We start from the raw sequence: 20914 nt of genomic DNA, 5'->3' as shown, positions 1-20914 counted from the left end.
CATTCTTCTTTTTTTTTTTCATTATTTTTTTTCTTCATTCCGTTCAACATTTCCACCAACTTCTCAAATCAGATATGTAACCAAATTGCAATGAAACATTTCAAACAGTTACTATTACTAGCTCGGTTAGGGTAGGCAAAATTATAGATTGTAGCTTTATAGGACAAAATGGGCAATTTGGCTATGTGGAGCTCATGAGTAGAATGAAATAAAGGGAACTGCCTCTCCTAACATGTGTCACCAACCATAGACCGAATGCATACAGGTATTAAGCAGACTGAATTCATGTTTATGCAAATTGATGTTACATGCCTTATAGAGAGTACTACTCACATCCTATATGAAACTGGTCATGAATGTCACCAGTTTATTAAGCTCTAACCTTAGAATGTAAATGTAGCTTGCCAATATATGAGTCAAGTCTATTCGTTCAGATAAGAGAGAAACAAAAACTCGTAGATTATGCACATTACCATGCCAACAGAATGTCAAGAATATGCAAGGTAAGGGTAAAGGGACTCAAAGTAGCGTCAAAGTTCAATCGTTCCGACTTAACCTAAATGCAATAATAAACGTGAATTTTTTTGAGTTTTATGGTTCTTCGTTTTTTTTTTGAAATAGAACAACAATGCATGCGAAAATAAAGAAACGTGCAAACTGAAATGCAACAAAACATGCAGACATAGATATGGATGCATACCTCCCCAAACCAAACCGTACAATGTCCTCATTGTACCAAAAATAGGGAAAGAAATGCAAACTAAAGAGAAAAGGAGAATGGGAGTCGGAAAACCTAAGAGATGACGAAGAGGGGGACCTCCCCAAACCGACCATGAACATGGGAGGTCATATAAAGCCTCGTAGCATCGCAGCAGACGAGATATGGCACCAGGACCACGCAAGTACTCGATCGAGTAGTTCAGAGTGGTTCGATCGAGTAGATATGGTGCCAGAAGTGCTCGATCGAGGATATGGGGTACTCGATCGAGAATAGTGGATTTGCAGGGATTCAATCGAGAGCAGCAGATGCTCGATCGAGTAGAAATTCCAGCCAAAGTGTTCGATCGAGTGAGAAAACCACTCGATCGAACCAATTCACCTGCAAAAACGCACTAAAGGAGTACAAGACTAATACAAGCGGCAAAATTTTAGCGTAAAGAGTTTAAACACACAACATAAAATGAAAGAACTAGTTCAAACGAGAGTACAATAAAATAGTCCGGGTTGCCTCCTGGATAGCGCAGTTTTAAGAGGTCCCGCACGACCTTTCTGGCTTCAATTAGCTGGCTCATCAGGATTGTCGAAGTACAGGACTTCAACGCGGTTGTCTGCAGCATTTACCTCCTGGTAATGCTTCACATATTGTCCATTTACCTTGAACCTATTTCCCTCGGAATTTTCTAACTCAACGGACCCAAACTTAGTGACAGCTGTCACTGTATAAGGGCCACTCCACCTGGACTTCAGCTTGCCAGGAAATAAGCGCAGTCGGGCATTAAACAGTAACACCTTCTGCCCGACATGAAATTCTCGAGGTATGATCCGTTTGTCGTGCCACCTCTTCGTCTTCTCTTTGTAGATGCGTGAGCTATCATACGCATTTAGCCTAAACTCCTCCAGTTCATCTAGCTGCAATAAACGGTTCTGACCACACAACTTAGGATCAAAGTTAAGTTCACGAATTGCCCACTAAGCTTTACACTCTAACTCAACAGGTAAATGACAGGAATTCCCATAAACCAGCCGATATGGTGATGCACCAGCCGATATGGTGATGCACCAATCGGCGTTTTAAAGGCAGTCCGGTAAGCCCATAATGTGTCTTCCAGTTTAAGACTCCAGTCCTTCCGTGATTTAAAAACTACATTAGCTAAAATCTCTTTAATCTCTCGATTAGAGACCTCAACTTGCCCACTAGTTTGGGGATGATACCCCTAACCCTGCCGGTGTTGAACACCAACCTTAGACAAAATAGAAGTTAGTTTCTTTTCTTTAAAATGCATTCCCCCATCACTAATGACGACCCTAGGGACACCAAATCGGGGAAAGATAATCTTTTTAAACATTTTAATCATGGTCTTGGCATCACAATTAGGTGAAGCAATCGCCTCCACCCACTTAGACATATAATCTACAGCTACCAAGATATACCTGTTACCTTTGCTAGACGGGAAGGGTCCTTGGAAATCGATGCCCCAGACATAAAAAACCTAGACCTCTAGGATACCATTTTGTGGCATCTCATGTCTCTTAGATATATTCCCGGAGCGTTGGCAAGCGTCAGAAGCTGAAACAAAAACCTTAGCATCAGCAAACAAAGTAGGCCAGTAAAAGCCAGAGTGAAGTACCTTAGCCATGGTGCGCGATGGACCATGGTGACCACCATAAGAGGATGAATGACAGCCTTCCAAGATTGCCTTGGTCTCCCACTGCGGAATACACCGTCTGTAGAGACCGTCTGCACATTCCTTAAATAAATAAGGATCATCCTAGAAATACTGCTTAGCGTTATAGAGAAAACGCTTCCTCTGCTGATACGAAGGTTAGGTGGCAGCGCGCCACTAACAACGTAATTAGCTAAATCTGCATACCACGGGTCATGGTTAATAATAGAAGACAAAACAGCAAATAAAGAGTCATCGGGAAAAGAATCATCAATAGGTAAAGAATCTTCTCCCTCTTGTTGTGACAGGCGCGACAGATGATCAGCTACTACGTTCTCAGCACCTTTCTTATCTTTGATCTGCAAATCAAACTCCTGAAGAAGGAGTATCCATCTCAACAGCTGTGGTTTAGCTTCCTTCTTAGCAAGAAGGTGTCTCAGCGCTGCATGGTCATTAAAGACAGTAACTTCTGACCCTATCAAATAAGAACGAAATTTTTCTAGCGCATAAACCACAACTAGCAGCTCTTTCTCAGTAGTGGTGTACTTCACTTGAGCCTCATCCAGAGTTTGGCTAGCATAGTATATTGCATTCAAAGCTTTGTCTTTCCTTTGACCTAGCACCGCTCCTAGTGCATAGTCACTAGCGTCGCACATAATCTCAAACGGCAAATCCCAGTCGGGAGGCTGTATAATCGGCGCCGAAATCAAGGCCTGCTTCAACCTGTTAAAAGCAGAAAGACATTCATCAGTAAATACAAAGGGGGCATCTTTAAGCAACAGCTGTGTAAGTGGTTTAACAATTTTTGAAAAGTCCTTGATAAACCGGCGATAAAAGCCAGCATGACCAAGGAAACTCCTCACTCCTTTGACATTAACAGGAGGAGGTAATTGCTGAATCACTTCCGCCTTTGCTTTATCAACCTCAATACCCCTGTCTGAAACCAAGTGCCCTAAGACAACTCCCTCGTTGACCATAAAGTGGCACTTCTCCCAATTAAGCACAATATTAACCTCAATGCAGCGCTGCAACACTTTATCAAGGTTAGACATACAGTTAGCAAAGTCACTTCCATAGATACTAAAATCGTCCATAAAGACTTCCATAATAGACTCAATATACTCAGAAAATATCCCCATCATGCACCTTTGGAAGGTGGCAGGGGCATCATACAAACCAAAAGGCATCCTGCGATAAGCAAAAACGCCCTGAGGACAAGTAAAAGTAGTCTTTTCCTGATCATCTGGATGAATATGGATCTGAAAGAACCCTGAGTATCCATCTAGATAACAGAAAAACTTATGGGAAGCTAACCTTTCTACCATTTGATCAATGAAAGGAAGGGGAAAGTGATCTTTCTTTGTGGCGGCATTCAGCTGTTTGTAGTCTATACATATCCGCCAGCCGGTTACTACTCTAGTAGGTATCAACTCGTTTTTGTCATTCTTGACCACAGTAGTCCCTCCTTTCTTAGGAACTACCTGAACTGGACTCACCCACTTAGAATGACCAACATAATAGATAATACCTGCGTCAAGCAGCTTCATTACCTCAGCTATCACAACATCCTGCATCTTCCGGTTCGATCAAGATCGACCACCGTCTCGCAAGGCTTGTGATCTTCCTTAAGCTCAATTCTGTGCATACAAATGTCGGAACTAATGCCCTTAATGTCATCCAATGAATAACCCATAGCTTTCCTGTTTTTCTTAAGCACAGCTAACAAAGCGGTCAGCTAATTATCATCAGGTTTAGCACTAACAATGACTGGATATTGCTCTGTATCATCTAAGAAAACATATTTAAGATGAAAAGGAAGAGGCTTACACTCAGTTACCTTTACCTCTATGGCGCAAAGAGTATTAATCATTTTTTCCACTCTCTCCTTCAGCGTCGATGAGTTCACGCTCATCCAAAGCAGCTTCAAGCAAATCCAACATAGCGTCATTGTTATCTAGGTTATTTGCACACTCATCTAAAAGCATCAAAGCTTCTAGTGGATCCTTTATAAAAGAACCCGACCAGAAGTCATAAACAGACTCGTCAATAATATCAATAGAATAACAGGTAACCTCTATCATTGGCCGAGCAAGAGTACTGGGCAGACAAAAAGTGATCGCGTCATCCCCCACTGCAAGAGTCAAACGCCCTTGTTTGACATCAATAATGGCCCAGCTGTACATAAGAATGGTCTTTCTAGTATAATTGGGGTACGGGTATCCTCAGCTATGTCTAAAACAATAAAGTCCACTGGTATAAAGAACTTGCCTACTTTGACAGGCACGTCCTCTAAGATACCCAAGAGTCGTCTTACAGATTTATCAGCCATCTGTAATATAATGTTAGTCATTTTAAGGTGACCCATATTAAGCTTCTTGCAGACAGAAAAGGACATGACACTGACACTGGCTCCTAAATCACAAAGAGCCTTGTCTATCACTTCATTGCCTATGGTACAGGTAATAGAGAAACTACCCAGGTCCTTTATTTTTTGTGGAGCTTTATTAAGAAGTAAATTACTAGACTCTTCCATAAATGCAACAATCTCGAATTCACTAAGCTCTCTCTTACGCGTCACAATGTCTTTCTTAAATTTAGCGTAAGTAGGTACTTGGGTAATAAGTTCAGTAAAAGGGACGGTTACCTGGAGATTCTTGACCACGTCCACAAACTTACCGTACTGTCGCTCGACCTTAGCATCCTTCAGACGTCCCGGATAAGGAACCCTGGTAGCAATGAGTGGGCCCGCGACCTTCTCTTTACCTTTATCAGCATGTCACACCTCCACAGCAGGGGAAGATGACACGGTAGTGGAATTAGATCTTGAATTTGAAGCTCCGCTGGCACTGATGGTCGATCGAGCATTGTTATCACTCGATCGAACAGTTTCATCAGGCAAATTAATCGATCGAGTAATGTTCACCTCTCGACCGAGTTCTTCTATTTCAGCATGTTTCGATTGAGCTCCAGAATCACTCGATCGAGTAGTATTTTCTGCCAAATTACTCGATCGAGAGGAATTAACTCCTCGATCGAATCCTTCAAATGGGGCACTTCTCGATCGAGCAGGTATTATGTTCGATCGAGTACTGGGAGAGGCTAAATCACTCGATCGAGCTAAAAATTCACTCGATCGAGCTGCAAGATGATATTCAGCAAGGATATCGTCAATTAACTCCTCCAAATCATTGTCCGGGGTATCATCAGCTGTCACAACCCTGTCTTCCGGCACTTTCGGTCTATCATAAGTAAGACCACTTCGGAGATTAATGGCATTGATCGGGTCATATGGAGGTGATTGATTCACTTAACTTTGCACGAGTGAAAGACGCGCAACTTGCTTTCTTAGCTCTACTATGGTGGTATCATCCTTATCGGACTTCTTTTTGAACTGATGTATTAAGTTCAACACCAAGGACTTCAATTCTGCGAACTCCCCATTTGTAGAAGGCAAATTAACTGGTTGTAGCATTGGTGTAGAAGGGCTAGAAGTACTTGTTGATGTCAAATCTTCATATAGCTTAGAGAATGGCACCCCTTGCTTGAATTTTTGATAAGCACGGACGCGCACTACATCCGCCATACAAGTAATATGGTCATGCCCCTCGGTACCGCATCTACGACAAACCACCTCATGCTCAGTTATGGTACAACCTTGTTCATGCACACCCGTAGTTTGTATAATCTCCGGACTGCCTAACCTTCCACTAAGACTTTCCACTTCAGCTACCACTAACTCATTTACATACCTACTTCCTCAGCTCGAGGATTTCCATATTCGGCAACGTGGATGGCCATTTCTTCAATAAGGTTCCACCCTTGATCATCCTCAACATTTTTCTGGAATCTCCCCTTGGCCGCATTATCAAGAATAGCTCTCTGGTCTGGATATAACCCATTATAGAATTGGGTACATAAGAACCAACGTTTAAAGCCATGATGAGGTACAGATCGGACGAGCCTCTTGAACCTAGTCCAAGCCCCGTTCAAATCTTCAGTAGGTAATCGCTCAAATGCAGTAATTTGAGCTCTCAACGCATTAGTGCGCTGTGGTGGGAAATATCATCTGCAAAAGGCTAGAGCAAGGGAATTCCAGTCAGTTACACCGGCAGCTTCCCTATCCAAATCTCTCAACCACTCCCGGGCATCATCAGTCACGGAGAAAGGGAAAAGGACTCCCTTAACTCTATCTTGCGTCACCCCAGCAGCTAAAGGAATGGTGGAGCAATATTCTGTAAAGAGCTCTATATGCTTGCAAGGATCCTCTCCAGGTACCCCCCAAAGAGATTTCTCTCAACCAGCTGTATATAAGATGGGTGGATTCCAAAGGTCCCCGAATCAGTAGTGAGTAATAAGAAACCTTTAGGAAGAGAATCCAACGTAGGCTCTGAATGACTGGCTATATTCGGCATCCTAGCAGATAGAGTCTACAGCAAAGCATGTACGACAATGTTCTCTTCTAGAACAGATTTCCTGCAAAACTAATTAAGAACTTGCAAAAATATGATATCAATCTCAAGGAATAAATTCCTTGAGAGACAAACTTAAAATAAGCAATAAAATTACGCCACCTCCCCGGCAACGGCGCCAAAATTTGATACCGTCATCAGGTACCAAAAATAAATACCTATTACTACTAACAGAAGTCAGTGGCAAGTAGGGTCGATCTCCACAGGGAGATGGGAAAATGTTGGCTTAACTAAGTCTGTCGAGGTAACCAGTTCTTTGGGGGTTTGATTGTTTGTTCTAAACTAATAAGGTCAAAAGAGAGAAAGAGAGCAAATGAGTAGAGAGTAAACAAGTAGAGAGAAAGTAGCTAAGACAGTCGGTTCACCATGGTTCTATAGTAATGTAATCTAAGGTCTTAGGTCAATGCAAGTGTAATCTACGGAGCAATGAATATCTCCTTCCGGTCTCAATTCGCCCTAAAACACTAGTAGCTTAGCTTCCGCCCTCACTAAAGTGCCCTAATGTTCGCTACAGATCTTACCCTTTCCAATCTTCCGATCTAGGTCAAGGTGTAACGTGATTTATTAACTAATTGCGTCGACTCAATTAGACAAGAACAGTTACGCGTGATCATTGAACTTAAAGATTAAGCATGGTAACAAGGATGAAGAGAAATTAATAACAACAATTAAAGATTAAAGAGGAAAGAACAATAGAAAGCAATAATGAATTAAGATTAGGATTAAGAAAAGAGTAAAGTACCGATTACAAGTAATCAAATCCGAGTTAGGGTTCTAAGAGAAGAGTATAGAGAGTAGAGAGGAGAGTATCGAAGTAAAGAGAAGATAGGAGAAGAAGTGTTCATCTCATACTGCCGACTTACTTAAATCTAAATTACAAAGCCCAACTCGAAAATAGGCTAAAACCCGCATCAAACACAAAGCTTCTCGATCGAGCGAAATGAAACCACTCGATCGAGGATAAATCTTGAAAATTCTCTCGATCGAATAGAAATGGAGTTCGATCGAGTACTTCTTATATCAGCCATTTCGATCGAGTAACAGAACATATCGATCGAGTGAATCTTGATGGATAAAGTATTCGATCGACCAAATAGTGTAGCAAAACTGGTGGATCGAGCTATATTAGCACGTAGGGACTCCTTGGCACCTTCCGAGGCTACTTCTCGCATCTCTAAGTGATGGATTCCGGACTCCGATTCCTTATTCTCCAAAATGCATGTGAATGGGACAAGTTTAGCTCGATTTTGCTCCTTTCTGGTATGTACCTGCAATTTACACAAGATAAACCAAAGTAGACTATTCGGGGGCATTTGTAGCTATACACCACATAAATAACACAGAAATGCATGTAAAAATGACGTAAAAACCTTATATAAAATACACGCATCATTCGCCATATAAAACTTTATAAGGAGTCAAACCATTTAAAATACGAGTGGGAGTCCTATTAATTAAATACGCAGTTGTTAAAATACATTCTCCCCAAAACTCGATAGGTAACTCTGCTTGGAAGCGTAGTGCTCGAGCCTTTTCAAGGGTTTATCTATGCTTTCATTCAACTCTACCGTTCTGCTGTGGTGTATCAACATTACTTGTTTGGATAATCATTCCATGTTCATCATAATACTCTTTCATTGTCCCCGAAAGAAATTCGGTCCCATTGTCACTTTGTACAACTTTAACCTGCTTCCCAAATTGTGTAATGGTCACTTGGAAAAACTTTTTTATTAATTGACTAACTTCTCCTCTATCCTTCATAAGATGTACCCATACTCCCCTACTACGATCATCTACTATAGTCAGAAAGTAATGAGCACCAGATAAACTACTCGTATGGTAAGGACCCCAAATACCACAATGAATTAATGCAAACAATTCATTACTTCTTTTATTATTAATCTTAAAAATGGACTGTTTTTGCTTAGCACGGCAACAAGTGTCACAAACAGTACGAGTATTCCAAATTAAATCACAACCAACCAAATTAGAGAAGAAAGGTAAAGTACTACTAGAAGGATGACCAAGTCGTCTATGCCAAAGTCGGACGTTCTCAGTTGTTTTGATCCTTGACACGGTTTCTCGAACACTCCTCATTATGTAAACCCCATCCTTGTGCTCACCTCGTCCAATATGCATCCTCGTAGACTGGTCCTGTATAACACAATAGTCAGGATAAAAAGTCACAAAACAATTATTTTTTTCTACTAATTGCTTAATTGAAATTAAATCACAAGTGAGCGATGGATCATATAGCACGTCTTTTAAAATAAAACTCTCGTTCAAAGCAACCGTCCCATGATCTTGGGCAATAATATGAGAACCATTTGGCAACCCAACCGTGGATGCCCTGCTAGTCCAAATTTCGTTGAGTACTTCTCGTCGCCCTGTCATATGATGAGACACTCCACTGTCAAGTAACCATTCACCGCTATCATATTTAATTTGCGTACCAGCGAATTTATGGCTAGCTTCGGTTTTATTACCCAAAAGACCACGCAGAGCAACAACTTCATCCGAGGTGAAGGCTGATTGTCCCTGTTTTTGCGCATCAGTGTCATTCATTGATGCTGCATTCGCTACTTGAAAGGTATTGCCTCTTCCTCGTCCTCCACGACCTCTGCCAACGCGACGGCCGCATCCTCTGCTACGAATTGGGTACCCATGTTTCTCCGAACAATTTTCCTCAGTGTGGTAGTCTTTATTATAGAACGTGCAATGCAAGGGGGCTTGTTCTCCTTGCTCTTGACTCATGTTGGCTCTATTACCTCGAACACCACCTCCAGTCGTCTTAACAGCCATTGCCGCCTCATTGATTTCTTCTTTCACCTTTGTCACGGCTCTGTGTCTTTCTTCACGTAACATAAGTGAATATGCTCTACTTAATGAAGTAATGTCATCCTCCATAAGCAAATTTGACCGGATGTTGCCGGAAAGAGTGGTGTCGAGACCCATAAGAAACTGATGCACCTTCTCTTCCTCGCGTTCCTTGAGTAATGTTGCTGTCGATCCACAAGTACATTGCGGAACCCGACTATAAGTGGACAACTCGTCCTATATAGACTTCAATTTGGTGTAATATTTCACAATGGATTGATCTTTGCCTTGCTTACAGCCGTTGAGCTCGCTCTTCAATTGATGTACTCGTGGCGCATTACCAGTAGAAAACCGCTCTTTAAGTTCCTTCCAAATTTCAGGCACCGTCCTTGAAAACGTAATACTAGGATGAAGTCGAATCTCAATGACGTTCCTCAGCCATGCTTTAACCATGGTGTTGCATTGACGCCATGCTACGCTCTCAATGATTTCATCTTCTCCTGGAGCAGTGACCGGTTTATCAATGGTACCCTCGACAAAGGCCAATTTGTTTTTAGCATTGAGACTATTCCGGACTGCGTCAGCCCAGAGTTCATAATTTTCAGAAGGGTGAAGATACAACGGCGAGGTTGGGGCAATTTGTTCATATTTCGTACCACTGCCTCCGCCTCTCTGTCCTTCTTTCCCGGGAATAATTATGCCGCCAGTCATCGCTACAAGGTTTTGTTAAAAAATTGGTTTGTGGTGAAGAATTACGAAAATTGTGATGTATAATTGCTCAGGATCGAGATGTCTCTGATGCCATGATAAACGAGAATTTGGGAAAAATATTTATATTGAATTGAATGAATTAATCGTAATACATCGCCTTGCTTATATACATAGTTTAGCCTAGTTGTTACCTAATACAATTCCATATACTTTAGGTAACTAAAAGATACATAACTTACTTACCAAGATAGTATACAACTAGAATATCTAAGATATTATTACGAGTGCTAAAATATCGTCCAATAGAACTAATATTACTAGTAATCTAAGGGAAAATTAAAGGGCGCTACCGGGTGACACTTAATTTGGGCGCCACCCTCTCACATGAGGTGAGTGGAGACCCTTTTAATTAAGAATGGATGTGAGAGGGTGTCACCCAATTTGGGCGCCACCCGATGACGCCCTATCACTGTCCTACTCTAAGAAAGTCAAAAACTAAGAAACGTCCAAAATACCACGAGCTAGGTACGTATGTAGCAATAAGTTAATAATGCACGAGACTAACGCCACTCAGCAGCAACACGTGCGACTGACAAAAAATAGGTGTGACTCGCGCATTCAGTTTCTTACTTTGGCTTTGTTCCTTCTATGCTTTGCTATACGACTCTTGCTTTTCCGTCTTCGACACAAATCCTTCCAAGACACCAAAATTCACAACAATATTTGTCATATCTCACTGTAGCAAATGGGTGATGATGAGCATGGACACAAGGAAACTGGTGCGCGTCAGTCCTCAGATCGCCGATGAATATGCAATACATTGTCCAAAAGCCCTTCGGTTAGTCCTTTGAATCTAATTTGATCATCTTCTTATAGTCTCCTTTTTTTTTTTTTTTTTACTGTTGTCCATAAGCCTAATCCCTTATATTATACGGAGTAAGAGATTGAATAAATAATGCAATAATACTGCCTGGGTAGGTTAGATGTAGAAAAAAAAGGTAGAGGTTGTTTTTAATGACTCCGTAGTAAAAATCGCATAAAAATTTAGAGTTTTTTGATAACTGCTACCACAAGTAACCCACTTTTTGAGAACTGCTACCAAGGTAAAAAAAAAGTTTAAAAAATGCTACCATAATTCTTGGTTCGTTAAAAAGTCAGTACCAATTGACACCGAAGCACAGTTGTTGACTTGAAAAGACAAAAATACCCCTTCTTTTGCCTTCCCCTTCATACCATAAGTTACAAACTTAAACCTACCTTTTCAACTTCATCATTCTAGTCTTCATAATTCAATTCATTATCATCGCTTAAATTATCCTTCATCATTCTATTCTTTCATCTTCCTCAAATTATCATACTCATTTGCCAGAAATTAACCTAACAATATTAACCTTCATCACTTTACATTATTAACCTGGAAAAGCCCTTTGTCAGCATTCTCTACTATTCATTCTCAGGTTTATTGTATTCCTTCTTTACTCTTTACCTTTAATTTAGTAGTTCAAATTTACGGTTGTTCAATGATTTCCTTAAGTTATTTGCTTATTAGATTGCCTAATTGAATTGTACTTTAGATTGTCTAATTGAATTGTTTATTAGATTTCACAAAACCCTAAAACCCTAATTTTTGAATTTTAAATTGATTGAAATTTGCTCCATTGATTTGTTTAATTAAACTTTTGTTTTTGTTATCACTTTAAACCTGGTCGATTAAATAGGTTTAACTATTTTAATTGGTTTTTTTCCAGAAAGTTGTTAGCTTTTCTTTATCTAATATATTACTGTTTACTTTTAGGATGGATACACCCTTTTATGTTGATGTCAGACTTCATATTGGTGGGCGTTTTGAGTTTGTTTCTGGTAAAACCATGTATGTTGGTGGTGGCCAATTGATGAAATAAGAATTAGGGAAGAACAAATGAGAAATTGAAGAGAAATTAATGGAATTGAAGAGATTAAAGTGTAAGGAAGTGAAGGAAGTAACTATGTTATAAAGAGAGGTGAAGTGTATAATAGGAATGAGAAATATAACTTAAACTAAACATTTGAAATGAATGGCTGAGATTGATTCATTTAGCTTCGTTTAATGAATTGGTACTGACTTTTTAACGAACCAAGAATTATGGTAGCATTTTTTTAAACTTTTTTTACCTTAATAGCAGTTCTCAAAAAGTGGTTTACTTGTGGTAGCAGATATAAAAAAACCCAAAAATTTAATTATCTGACTACTACCTCATAACATCAGAAGTGGATACAGTTACGTGTAACATCCAGATTTACTCCATTATACTCTCAAGATTAAATTGCTTTGTTTTAGCTCATTGTTTTGTTTCTATGCATCTTCTCCAACAAACTTGTGCATCAATATATCTTTCTTACTCCCTTCAAGGGAAAAAAAACTTTCAAGGGTGCCAAAGAGTCCTAACATATTAATGGGAATTCCATTGAACCGACCCAACTTGATGTGTCTTGTGTCTTTGAGTATCTAAAGCATAACGACTTGATATCTTCTGACTCGTGAAAATTTGTGTAGATTGGCATTTCCTGAAAGCATAACGACTTGATATCTTCTGACTCGTGGAAATTTGTCTAGATTGGCATTTCCTGAAGAAAATAACAAAAGCTTGAGAAAGATCCCGAAGCTGGCAAATCCTGGCCACTATTCAAAATTCGGGCTAGGAGTAAGATTGTTCAACATTCGTATGCTAATTGTGAATATGTTTTTAATTTTGCTTTTCATTCCCCCTCCTCTTCAAAAGTTTCGTTATTATTGACGCGACACTCAATTTGCTTCCAAATGTATATATAACAGCCGAGAAGAGCTGATCTGGATATGAACCAACATGTAAATAATGTCACCTACATTGGATGGGTTCGAGAGGTCAGTACTTATTTATTTTCGGCCGATCCAGATCATTCAATTGCGCATTTGCGCTCCAAAGTGAAAGAATTTGTTACTTCATATGCGTGTTTTATCTAAAAAGGTTTACTAAAATTTAAAGGGTCAAGGTATCAAATTTATTAGTAGCAATGTTTCGAGATAATGCATCTATATAAGTATATATGACACTAGTCGATTATTCATTGCATGATTTTTGTTTCACTAGAGTATGCCTCAAGAAATAATAGACACCCATGAGTTGCGGAGCATAACATTGGATTATAGGAAAGAGTGTCAACAAGATGATGTTGTGGATTCCTTCACAAGCGCTGAAACAACCGATGAAATTCCATCAATTTCACTTTTCAAAGGAAAAAATAGAGTACCTTCAGCAACAAGAAACGACTATGATGATGGTGTTCAGTTTTTGCATTTACTGAAATTGTCTTCCGATGGGTCTGAAATTAACCGAGGGCGCTCCGAATGGAGGAGTAAACCTCAGAGATAATGAGAGATCAAATATTGTCTTACTTATTCATGGTGTATATGTAACTGATAATAATTTCATAATTAAATAATTTGGATGGTTGTGCATTGATTAATAGTACTATATATATGTTAGATCATGTGCAATAATAAATAATAAAAGATGTTGGCTCTTCATTTACGCTCTCTCTTATCACAAATTCTCATTTAAGACGAAAGTATCCGTTTTAAGCTTAAGATGTTGGAAATAATAGTTACTGCAAGGGTAAAATAGACGAACTAAAATGGATTAGATGAACCTCTCTACCAATGTGGGACAAAGTACTCTAGCATTTCCAACATAAGAGATGTCAAATAATGACCCATTTGCATAGATAGGATAAACATCAGGTTCCATAGAAGTGAGATACTACTTGACCCGTTTTAACTTAAGACGAATAAATCCATCTTAAGAGAGACTTATTGCTCTCTTATTGAGAGCACAAAGTAATTTCACGTTTACAATGGAGTAAAGCTTTTCTACATTCTCTCTATTTTAAGGTTTGGTACGTTTTCTTTACATTTACATTAGAAAATAAAAATTTGACAGCCGGGTAGCTCGAATTCTAATACCAAGTGGAATGAAGGCATATCCAGCCAAGAACAGCACCACTACAAAACCCTTCAAGAAAGAACAACTTGAGTGTGAAGGATCAAATTGTTCATCAAATTCATTATTAAAATAGAAAGAACAACAATTGATTGAAACACCCCAAAAATGGAATAGGACAACAAATGACCGTGACAGAGGAGTAATCCATACAAAATTAGCAGGATGTATTGCACATGATAAAATATGGTAACAAATATCATGATATTTAGCCATATTATCTCATTGTATATTTTAGTTACTAGCTTAAACCCGTGCAAAATTGCACGGGCATAGATAAAATCATTTTAAATTTAACCATTAATATTTTAAATGTTAAAACACATACTCCCTCCTATTCATTCATTTTGCCCCCCTTCTATTTTGCACAAGAATTAAGAAAATGATTTTGGACCACACAAAACACTCTATTCCACTCTACCCCGCATGTAATTAAATTTGGACTACACAAAAGTTACCAAAAAAGGAAAGAGGGACAAAAATCCGACTAGCTTCGATAAAGAAAGAGGGACAAAATGAATTAATAGGAGGGAGTATTAAGTATAACTTTATATACACACTCATTCAACAATTTACTTTACATTTATTTTTTTGCCAAGTTCTTGTACCTCTAATACTACTTGTGGGCTTTTTTTACAGATTACAAACCCATTGTTTAAAACTCGAATGTTTTAAAAAGAAATGGGAAAAGGTTCTAATGGAAATCAACAACCAACTAACCATTGTTATTTTAATACTACTAGTTTCTAATGGAAAAAATGGAGACCCGAGAGTCCGAGATAGTTCGATTGTCTATAGCATTTTGAGAAAAGGCTCTCTTCATCAATTTATATACCAACATTTAGGAATTAGGATCCCAAACTTAAAAAATACTCTATTAATTTATATACTTATTTTGAGAAAAAGCTCTCTTCATTCCTTTCTCGAGTCCATTTGACCATCTCCTATCAATGTTATTGTTAGATTATCCAGAATAAAATTTTGGTATTTTATAAGAATTGGAGCTCTATTTTAGGAAAAAGGAGAAGACTGTAGCCTACAATTATCATTGCTTTTTGTACAGGTATTAAGAAGCGGATTAAAAAAGCTATTAAAGTACAAAGGGAAAAAGATTGAAGATGTTAAAAATATTAAAAAATATATATAAATGTGGGGTTTTGGTGGATTAATGTGGGGTATAAATGTCATTTTTTGTAAATATAGATTTTCAATAAGGATAAATTGGTCATTTTTTTAGTCAAATAAAGAAATATGTAAAGTAAAGTTGAATGGACGAAAAATGAATACTTGTAAAGTGGAGTTAAATGGATGAAATATATAATCTATATATGTAGAAGAAGAATACCTGTCACTTTCCACTTTCTATTGATCATGGACTTTATCTAAAAACAGCTTGTTTTATTGAAAATGGACATTATTCATCACAAGTTGAAAACAGATAGTGCCCCTCTCACAATATCACAAGTGGGAGGGCAAGTGGGGTGCTCCATTTAACTCTCACTTGATTTGCCACTTGCATATTCTGAGAGGGCACTATCCATTTTCACCTTATGACGAATAATGTTCGTATTCAATGAAAATTATTTGTGCTCTGAGAAATGGGTAACCCGGGAGACCTTGTTTGCATCTCTATCACAATTCACGATGCTATCTATGCGAAGAATAATATGTTCATCAATAAATTCCTATGCCTATCAATTCATACTTGAAACAATTTCACCATTTATGAAAGTTTGTAATTCCATTACTAGTATAGTTCCCGTGCTACAGCACGGTATTTTTTAGATTTGTTTTATAAAGAAATTTTCTTATTAAATTAATTGTATAAATTAACTATACTTGGAGTTTAATGTTATAATGTACGGAGTACTAAATATAATCTCAGTAAGAGATAGAAAACGAAAGTTTACTACCATCAAAAGACACTTTATAAGTTATTTTTGTCTGAAACTGTTTTTACTTTACCGTTAAAAATAACACTATAATGTTATATCGTTATATGATATGACATAAAATAAAATTAAGTGATGTAAGATTTAATTAAAATGCGTATTACCTTATAACGAAAACAGGTAAAAACAGTATACTACGCATTTAAAAAGACAATTTATAAATAATTAACTAATATTTTTTTTTATTATTTACATAAAAATTTGTTACCTCATAGAAAACCATATTTTGAGTCTAACTGATGAAGGATAATACTATAAAAAGGAGATTTGCGTAACTTTAGAGTATAACTGATGAAGGATAACATTTATGGAAATGATTGTATACTAATAAATTAGGGATAATAATTGTTTTTTGTAAAAGAGGTAAATATAAATGTAATATTGTTTCCATATATAGTTCTGAGAGTTATTTTCTTAGGCGGGAAAACTACTAAGAGTTTTTATTCTCTTAGTAGTAGGGGGGATGACGAATATTAATTATTAATCAATTTATATGAGAAAAAACAGTAAGGTAAAAACAAAATACCATAAATAAGTTAAAATTTCAATCACAAAAGAATAAAAAAATAAATTAGTTTTATTTGTTCGTTTAAAGATGTACTCGATCACATTTAGGGGCGTTTGGTTCAATAGCCAAGTCTCTTTGTTATTTGATTGTTTGCTCTTAGTTGAAATAATTAGTGATTGAAGCAATCAAATGGACTTTCAACAATGATTATAATCAAGGAAGTCAAGACAATGATATTTTCCAAGTCTTAGTCGACAAATGTAAGAGTAAGTGTAACATTCTCATTTAAGTCAAGTAATGGCAAAACCATGCAATAGTACGTTGTACTGTGGTTTCTGGTACTATCATACGGAGGAGGAATTTCGACCAAATGTTTTTAAGTGTCAAAACTTTGCAAACTTTAAACCTTAAACATTTGAATTTTCAAAATCTTGAAAATAATCTGAAATTTTGGAGTCACAAACCCACTTGACTAAACCTCTATAATTGTGCAAACACCTTTTACTAAAATGGCAAAGAAGACTTGTCAAACTTCTAAAGTAAGAAAAGCTTTTTGCCATTTTGTTAAATTGTCACATGTTGAGTGTAATAGCTTAAGTTTTCTGATTTCTTAAGCCCCAAGCCTATAGTCTAACACTTACCATCACTCAAAGCTATCATTTTAATATTGGATTTAATCCTTCTAAGTTGTACTTACTTAAGACTAAATCCACTATAAATAGAGTGTCTTAGTCACATTTATTTCTCAAGACTTCCAAAACATTTATTGTAAAAACCTTGCAAATCATTTGTGCATTTAAAGCTTTGTTCTTCAAGTGTTTTCAAAACGTTTTTCTGATTTTAAGTCTTCAAAATTGTTTTCGAAAAAAAACTGTAAAACCTCCAAGTATCAGTTCGCTGTACTGTGACATAATGAGTTTGTTCCATGATTCTCGTGTTAGATCTTCATTGTGATCTCCATGTTCATTTAGTGAACTTTTGAGATTCAAGATTCTGTAACACCTTGAGATAGAACCCATAAACTCTTGAAGCGGAGTAGCTTTAAGTTTGACTGCAACCGGAGTAAGTTGACGAGTTATTTTCATTGTAAGGGGTTTAGTAAGTTTGAGTAAATTTCCAAACAAGCAATAAAATAACGGTTGAACGTAGGCCTCGGAGTAGAGGCTGAACCAATTTTTAAAATGTCGTTTGTTTGTTCATTTACTTTTACGTTCTTCCACTTTGCTATTTCTCGCATGTACCTAATCAAGTTCTGTGTCACAGTCACCTATACTGTGACATAGAACTGCTGTACCTTCTTGTGAACTTACATTCAATTAAGTTTCTCAAGTCTTGTACTTCGATATTCTTAGCTTAAAGTAATTAATTAACTAAGCTAAGGATAAATTTTTTAAAGGTACACCTAATTCACCCCCTCTCCCTCTTAGGTGTTAATTGTTCTTAATTCTTCAATTGGTATCAGAGCCTCGTGCTCTTGATATTGGTTAAATCCAAAGAGTTGATCCTATAGTTATGGACGATTCAAAACACACTAAGTATCCCATTTTCAAGGGAGAAAACTATGCTTGGTGGAAACATAGCATGGAGCACTATGTCAAAAGTGCGGACTATGAATGTTGGTTAATCATTTAAAAGGGTCCCCTCAAAATCGAAGTGACTAATGCTGATGGCACTAGTACCTTGAAAAGTGAGGATAAGTATGTTGAGGCCGACTATAAGAAAATCGAGAAAAACTCTAAGGCCATGTCCATTCTTCAATATGGGATCCGTGACCAAGAGATTAATCGTATATCTGGATGTGCTTCGGCCAAAGAGATTTGGGACACCCTAAGTCTTGCTTATGAGGGAACGTCACAAGTCAAGAAATACCGTATTGATCTTCTCATGCAACAATATGAGATGTTCAATATGGAACGAGATGAGTCAATTAATAGTTTGTCTTCACGTTTTTCTAGTATTGTCAACGACCTTAAGAGTTTAGGTAGGAATTTTCAATCCGAGGATTTAGTCCGTAAAATCCTTCGTAGCCTAACTGAAAAGTGGCAACCGAAGGTTACGGCTATTGAGGAAGCTAAGGACCTTTCTTAGCTCACCCTTGATGAACTTATGGGCTCACTTATGGCTCATGAGTTAACTCTCATGAAGCGTTCTAGTGAAAGCTCTAAAGGGAAAGGACTCGCTCTTAATGCTCTCTCAAGTGATGAGGAGGATGAAGATGACGAGTTTGCAATGTTCACTAGAAACATTGTTGGCATGATAAATGGTCGAAACTCTCAAAGGTATAGCAATAACTCTAGCAAACGTCGTTTTCCTGGGAGAAAGTCTAACTCCACTGTTGGTTGCTTTAAATGTGGTGACAAAGGTCACCAAATCAAAGAATGCCCAAAGTGGAACGATATCAAATCTAAGGAAAAACGTGACTTTGCAAAACGTGATTACAAAAACAAAGTAATGACTGCTATTTGGGTCATGTCTGATTCTGAAGAGGACGATGTCCTTGAGGATGAATTAGACGCCAAACTTAGCATCTCGTCTAGCTCCTCAAAAAATGCTTCCAAATCATCAAAGAAAGAAGACATCAAGTGTCTTATGGCTCACTCCGCAGACTCAGACTCTGATTCAGACCGTGAGGTAATTAAGCTCAAGAAAAAGGTTCGATCTTTCTCTAAAGACAAAGTTTGTCTCCTCCTAGATCAATTTATTGATAAATGTCGTGTCCAAACTAATAAGTTAGAAGCTATGCAAATCGAAATTGAGGACATAGCTCAGGAAAATGTCATCCTAAAAGAAAGTTTAAATGAGAATGATCAACCTAGTTCCATATTGAGTCTTGAGAAAGAAATCAAAAAGCTTCGAAAACAAAATTTGTTTTTAGCCAACAAAGTCGATGAAACCGATGCAACAGATCCCTGCACTGTTGCATCCAGTTCTAACAAAAGAAATGTGTCATCACTAACTCAAGAACGTGACCAACTTTTGATTGACTTAGCAACTCGTAACAACGAAATGGATGATCTTGTTAAGATTGCTGAAATGTTAAATGATGAGTCTAGTCATGTCAAAAGTGCCTTAGAACGTGCTCAAAAATCAAATGATGACCTTCTTGCTCAAATTGAGATGTTAAAAAGGACTGAACAGACTCATGCCACAGAGGTCTCTACTGTGGCATCTGAGTCGAGAAAAGAAATAGATACTCTCACGAAATTAGTGTCTTCTTTGACTAAGGAACGTGACACTCTTCTAGCTGACCTCAAATTGTGTCAAAGGGATAATAAACAATTGGAACAAATTGGGATGTTACTTAGTGATGAAGCAAGACTTGCAAAACAAGCTTTCGACAATTTAGGTAAATTAAATCTTAATCATCTTGCTAAAATCGAAACATTGACTAAAGAGCTAGATGAGGCTAAGATGTTCTACTTAAAATGGGAAGGAAGTCAGAATGTTTTGGAGTTTCTCTTGAAACAATCACAAGAATATGAAAAATTTGCAAAGAAAGCTGGACTTGGTTTCAAATGCAACAGTAGCACACACTGTTGCACTCGAAACCAGGATCCAAGTCAAACTGACTTCCGAAGAAGAAAGTATGCTGGTCTTCCTGAGTACATCATTTGTAACTATTGTGGCAAAACAGGTCATGAGTTTAATGGTTGCGAAAAAAGAGTCCGTGACTTAGAAAGAAACACTAAAAATGCTAAACAAGTATGGATTAAGAAAGAGGAAGTCAAAAAGGTCGTTGTCAAGAAGGAGCCCAAACTCGTTTGGGTTCCTAAACTAAATGTTTGATTTCTTATAGGCATTAGTGAGGGGCAGCAGCAATTGGTACTTAGACAGTGGATGCTCTCGTCACATGACGGGAGATGAAAACCAATTCCTCTCGCTAGAAGCCTACGATGGTGGCATGGTGACTTTTGGCGACAACAAGAAAGGTGAAATCATTGGTATTGGAAAAGTTGGTAAGTCAAAGTCATTATGCGTGGACAAAGTGTTGCTTGTCAAAGGTTTGAAACACAATCTCTTGAGCATTTCACAACTATGTGATCGAGGTAATATTGTT

At 37.8% G+C, this 20914-nt stretch overlaps 1 protein-coding gene across 1 annotated transcript in view; it reads left to right on the top strand.

Moving 5' to 3' along the window:
* Nucleotides 1-13864, top strand: part of LOC141591900 (oleoyl-acyl carrier protein thioesterase 1, chloroplastic-like) — a 35603-nt gene extending 21739 nt beyond the window's left edge. Inside the window, exons 4-7 of the mRNA XM_074412392.1 lie at nucleotides 11124-11219; nucleotides 12975-13062; nucleotides 13194-13262; nucleotides 13489-13864. Coding sequence (XP_074268493.1) covers nucleotides 11124-11219; nucleotides 12975-13062; nucleotides 13194-13262; nucleotides 13489-13770 — 535 coding nt within the window. The 3' untranslated portion in view covers nucleotides 13771-13864. The remainder of the gene's footprint in view (nucleotides 1-11123; nucleotides 11220-12974; nucleotides 13063-13193; nucleotides 13263-13488) is intronic.
* The last annotated feature ends 7050 nt before the right edge of the window (nucleotides 13865-20914 follow it).

This window comes from Silene latifolia, chromosome 7 (assembly GCF_048544455.1).
Source record: "Silene latifolia isolate original U9 population chromosome 7, ASM4854445v1, whole genome shotgun sequence".
Taxonomy (NCBI): Eukaryota; Viridiplantae; Streptophyta; class Magnoliopsida; order Caryophyllales; family Caryophyllaceae; genus Silene; species Silene latifolia.
Note: the sequence above shows the minus strand (reverse complement) of the source record. Positions and strands in the feature narration are given on the sequence as shown.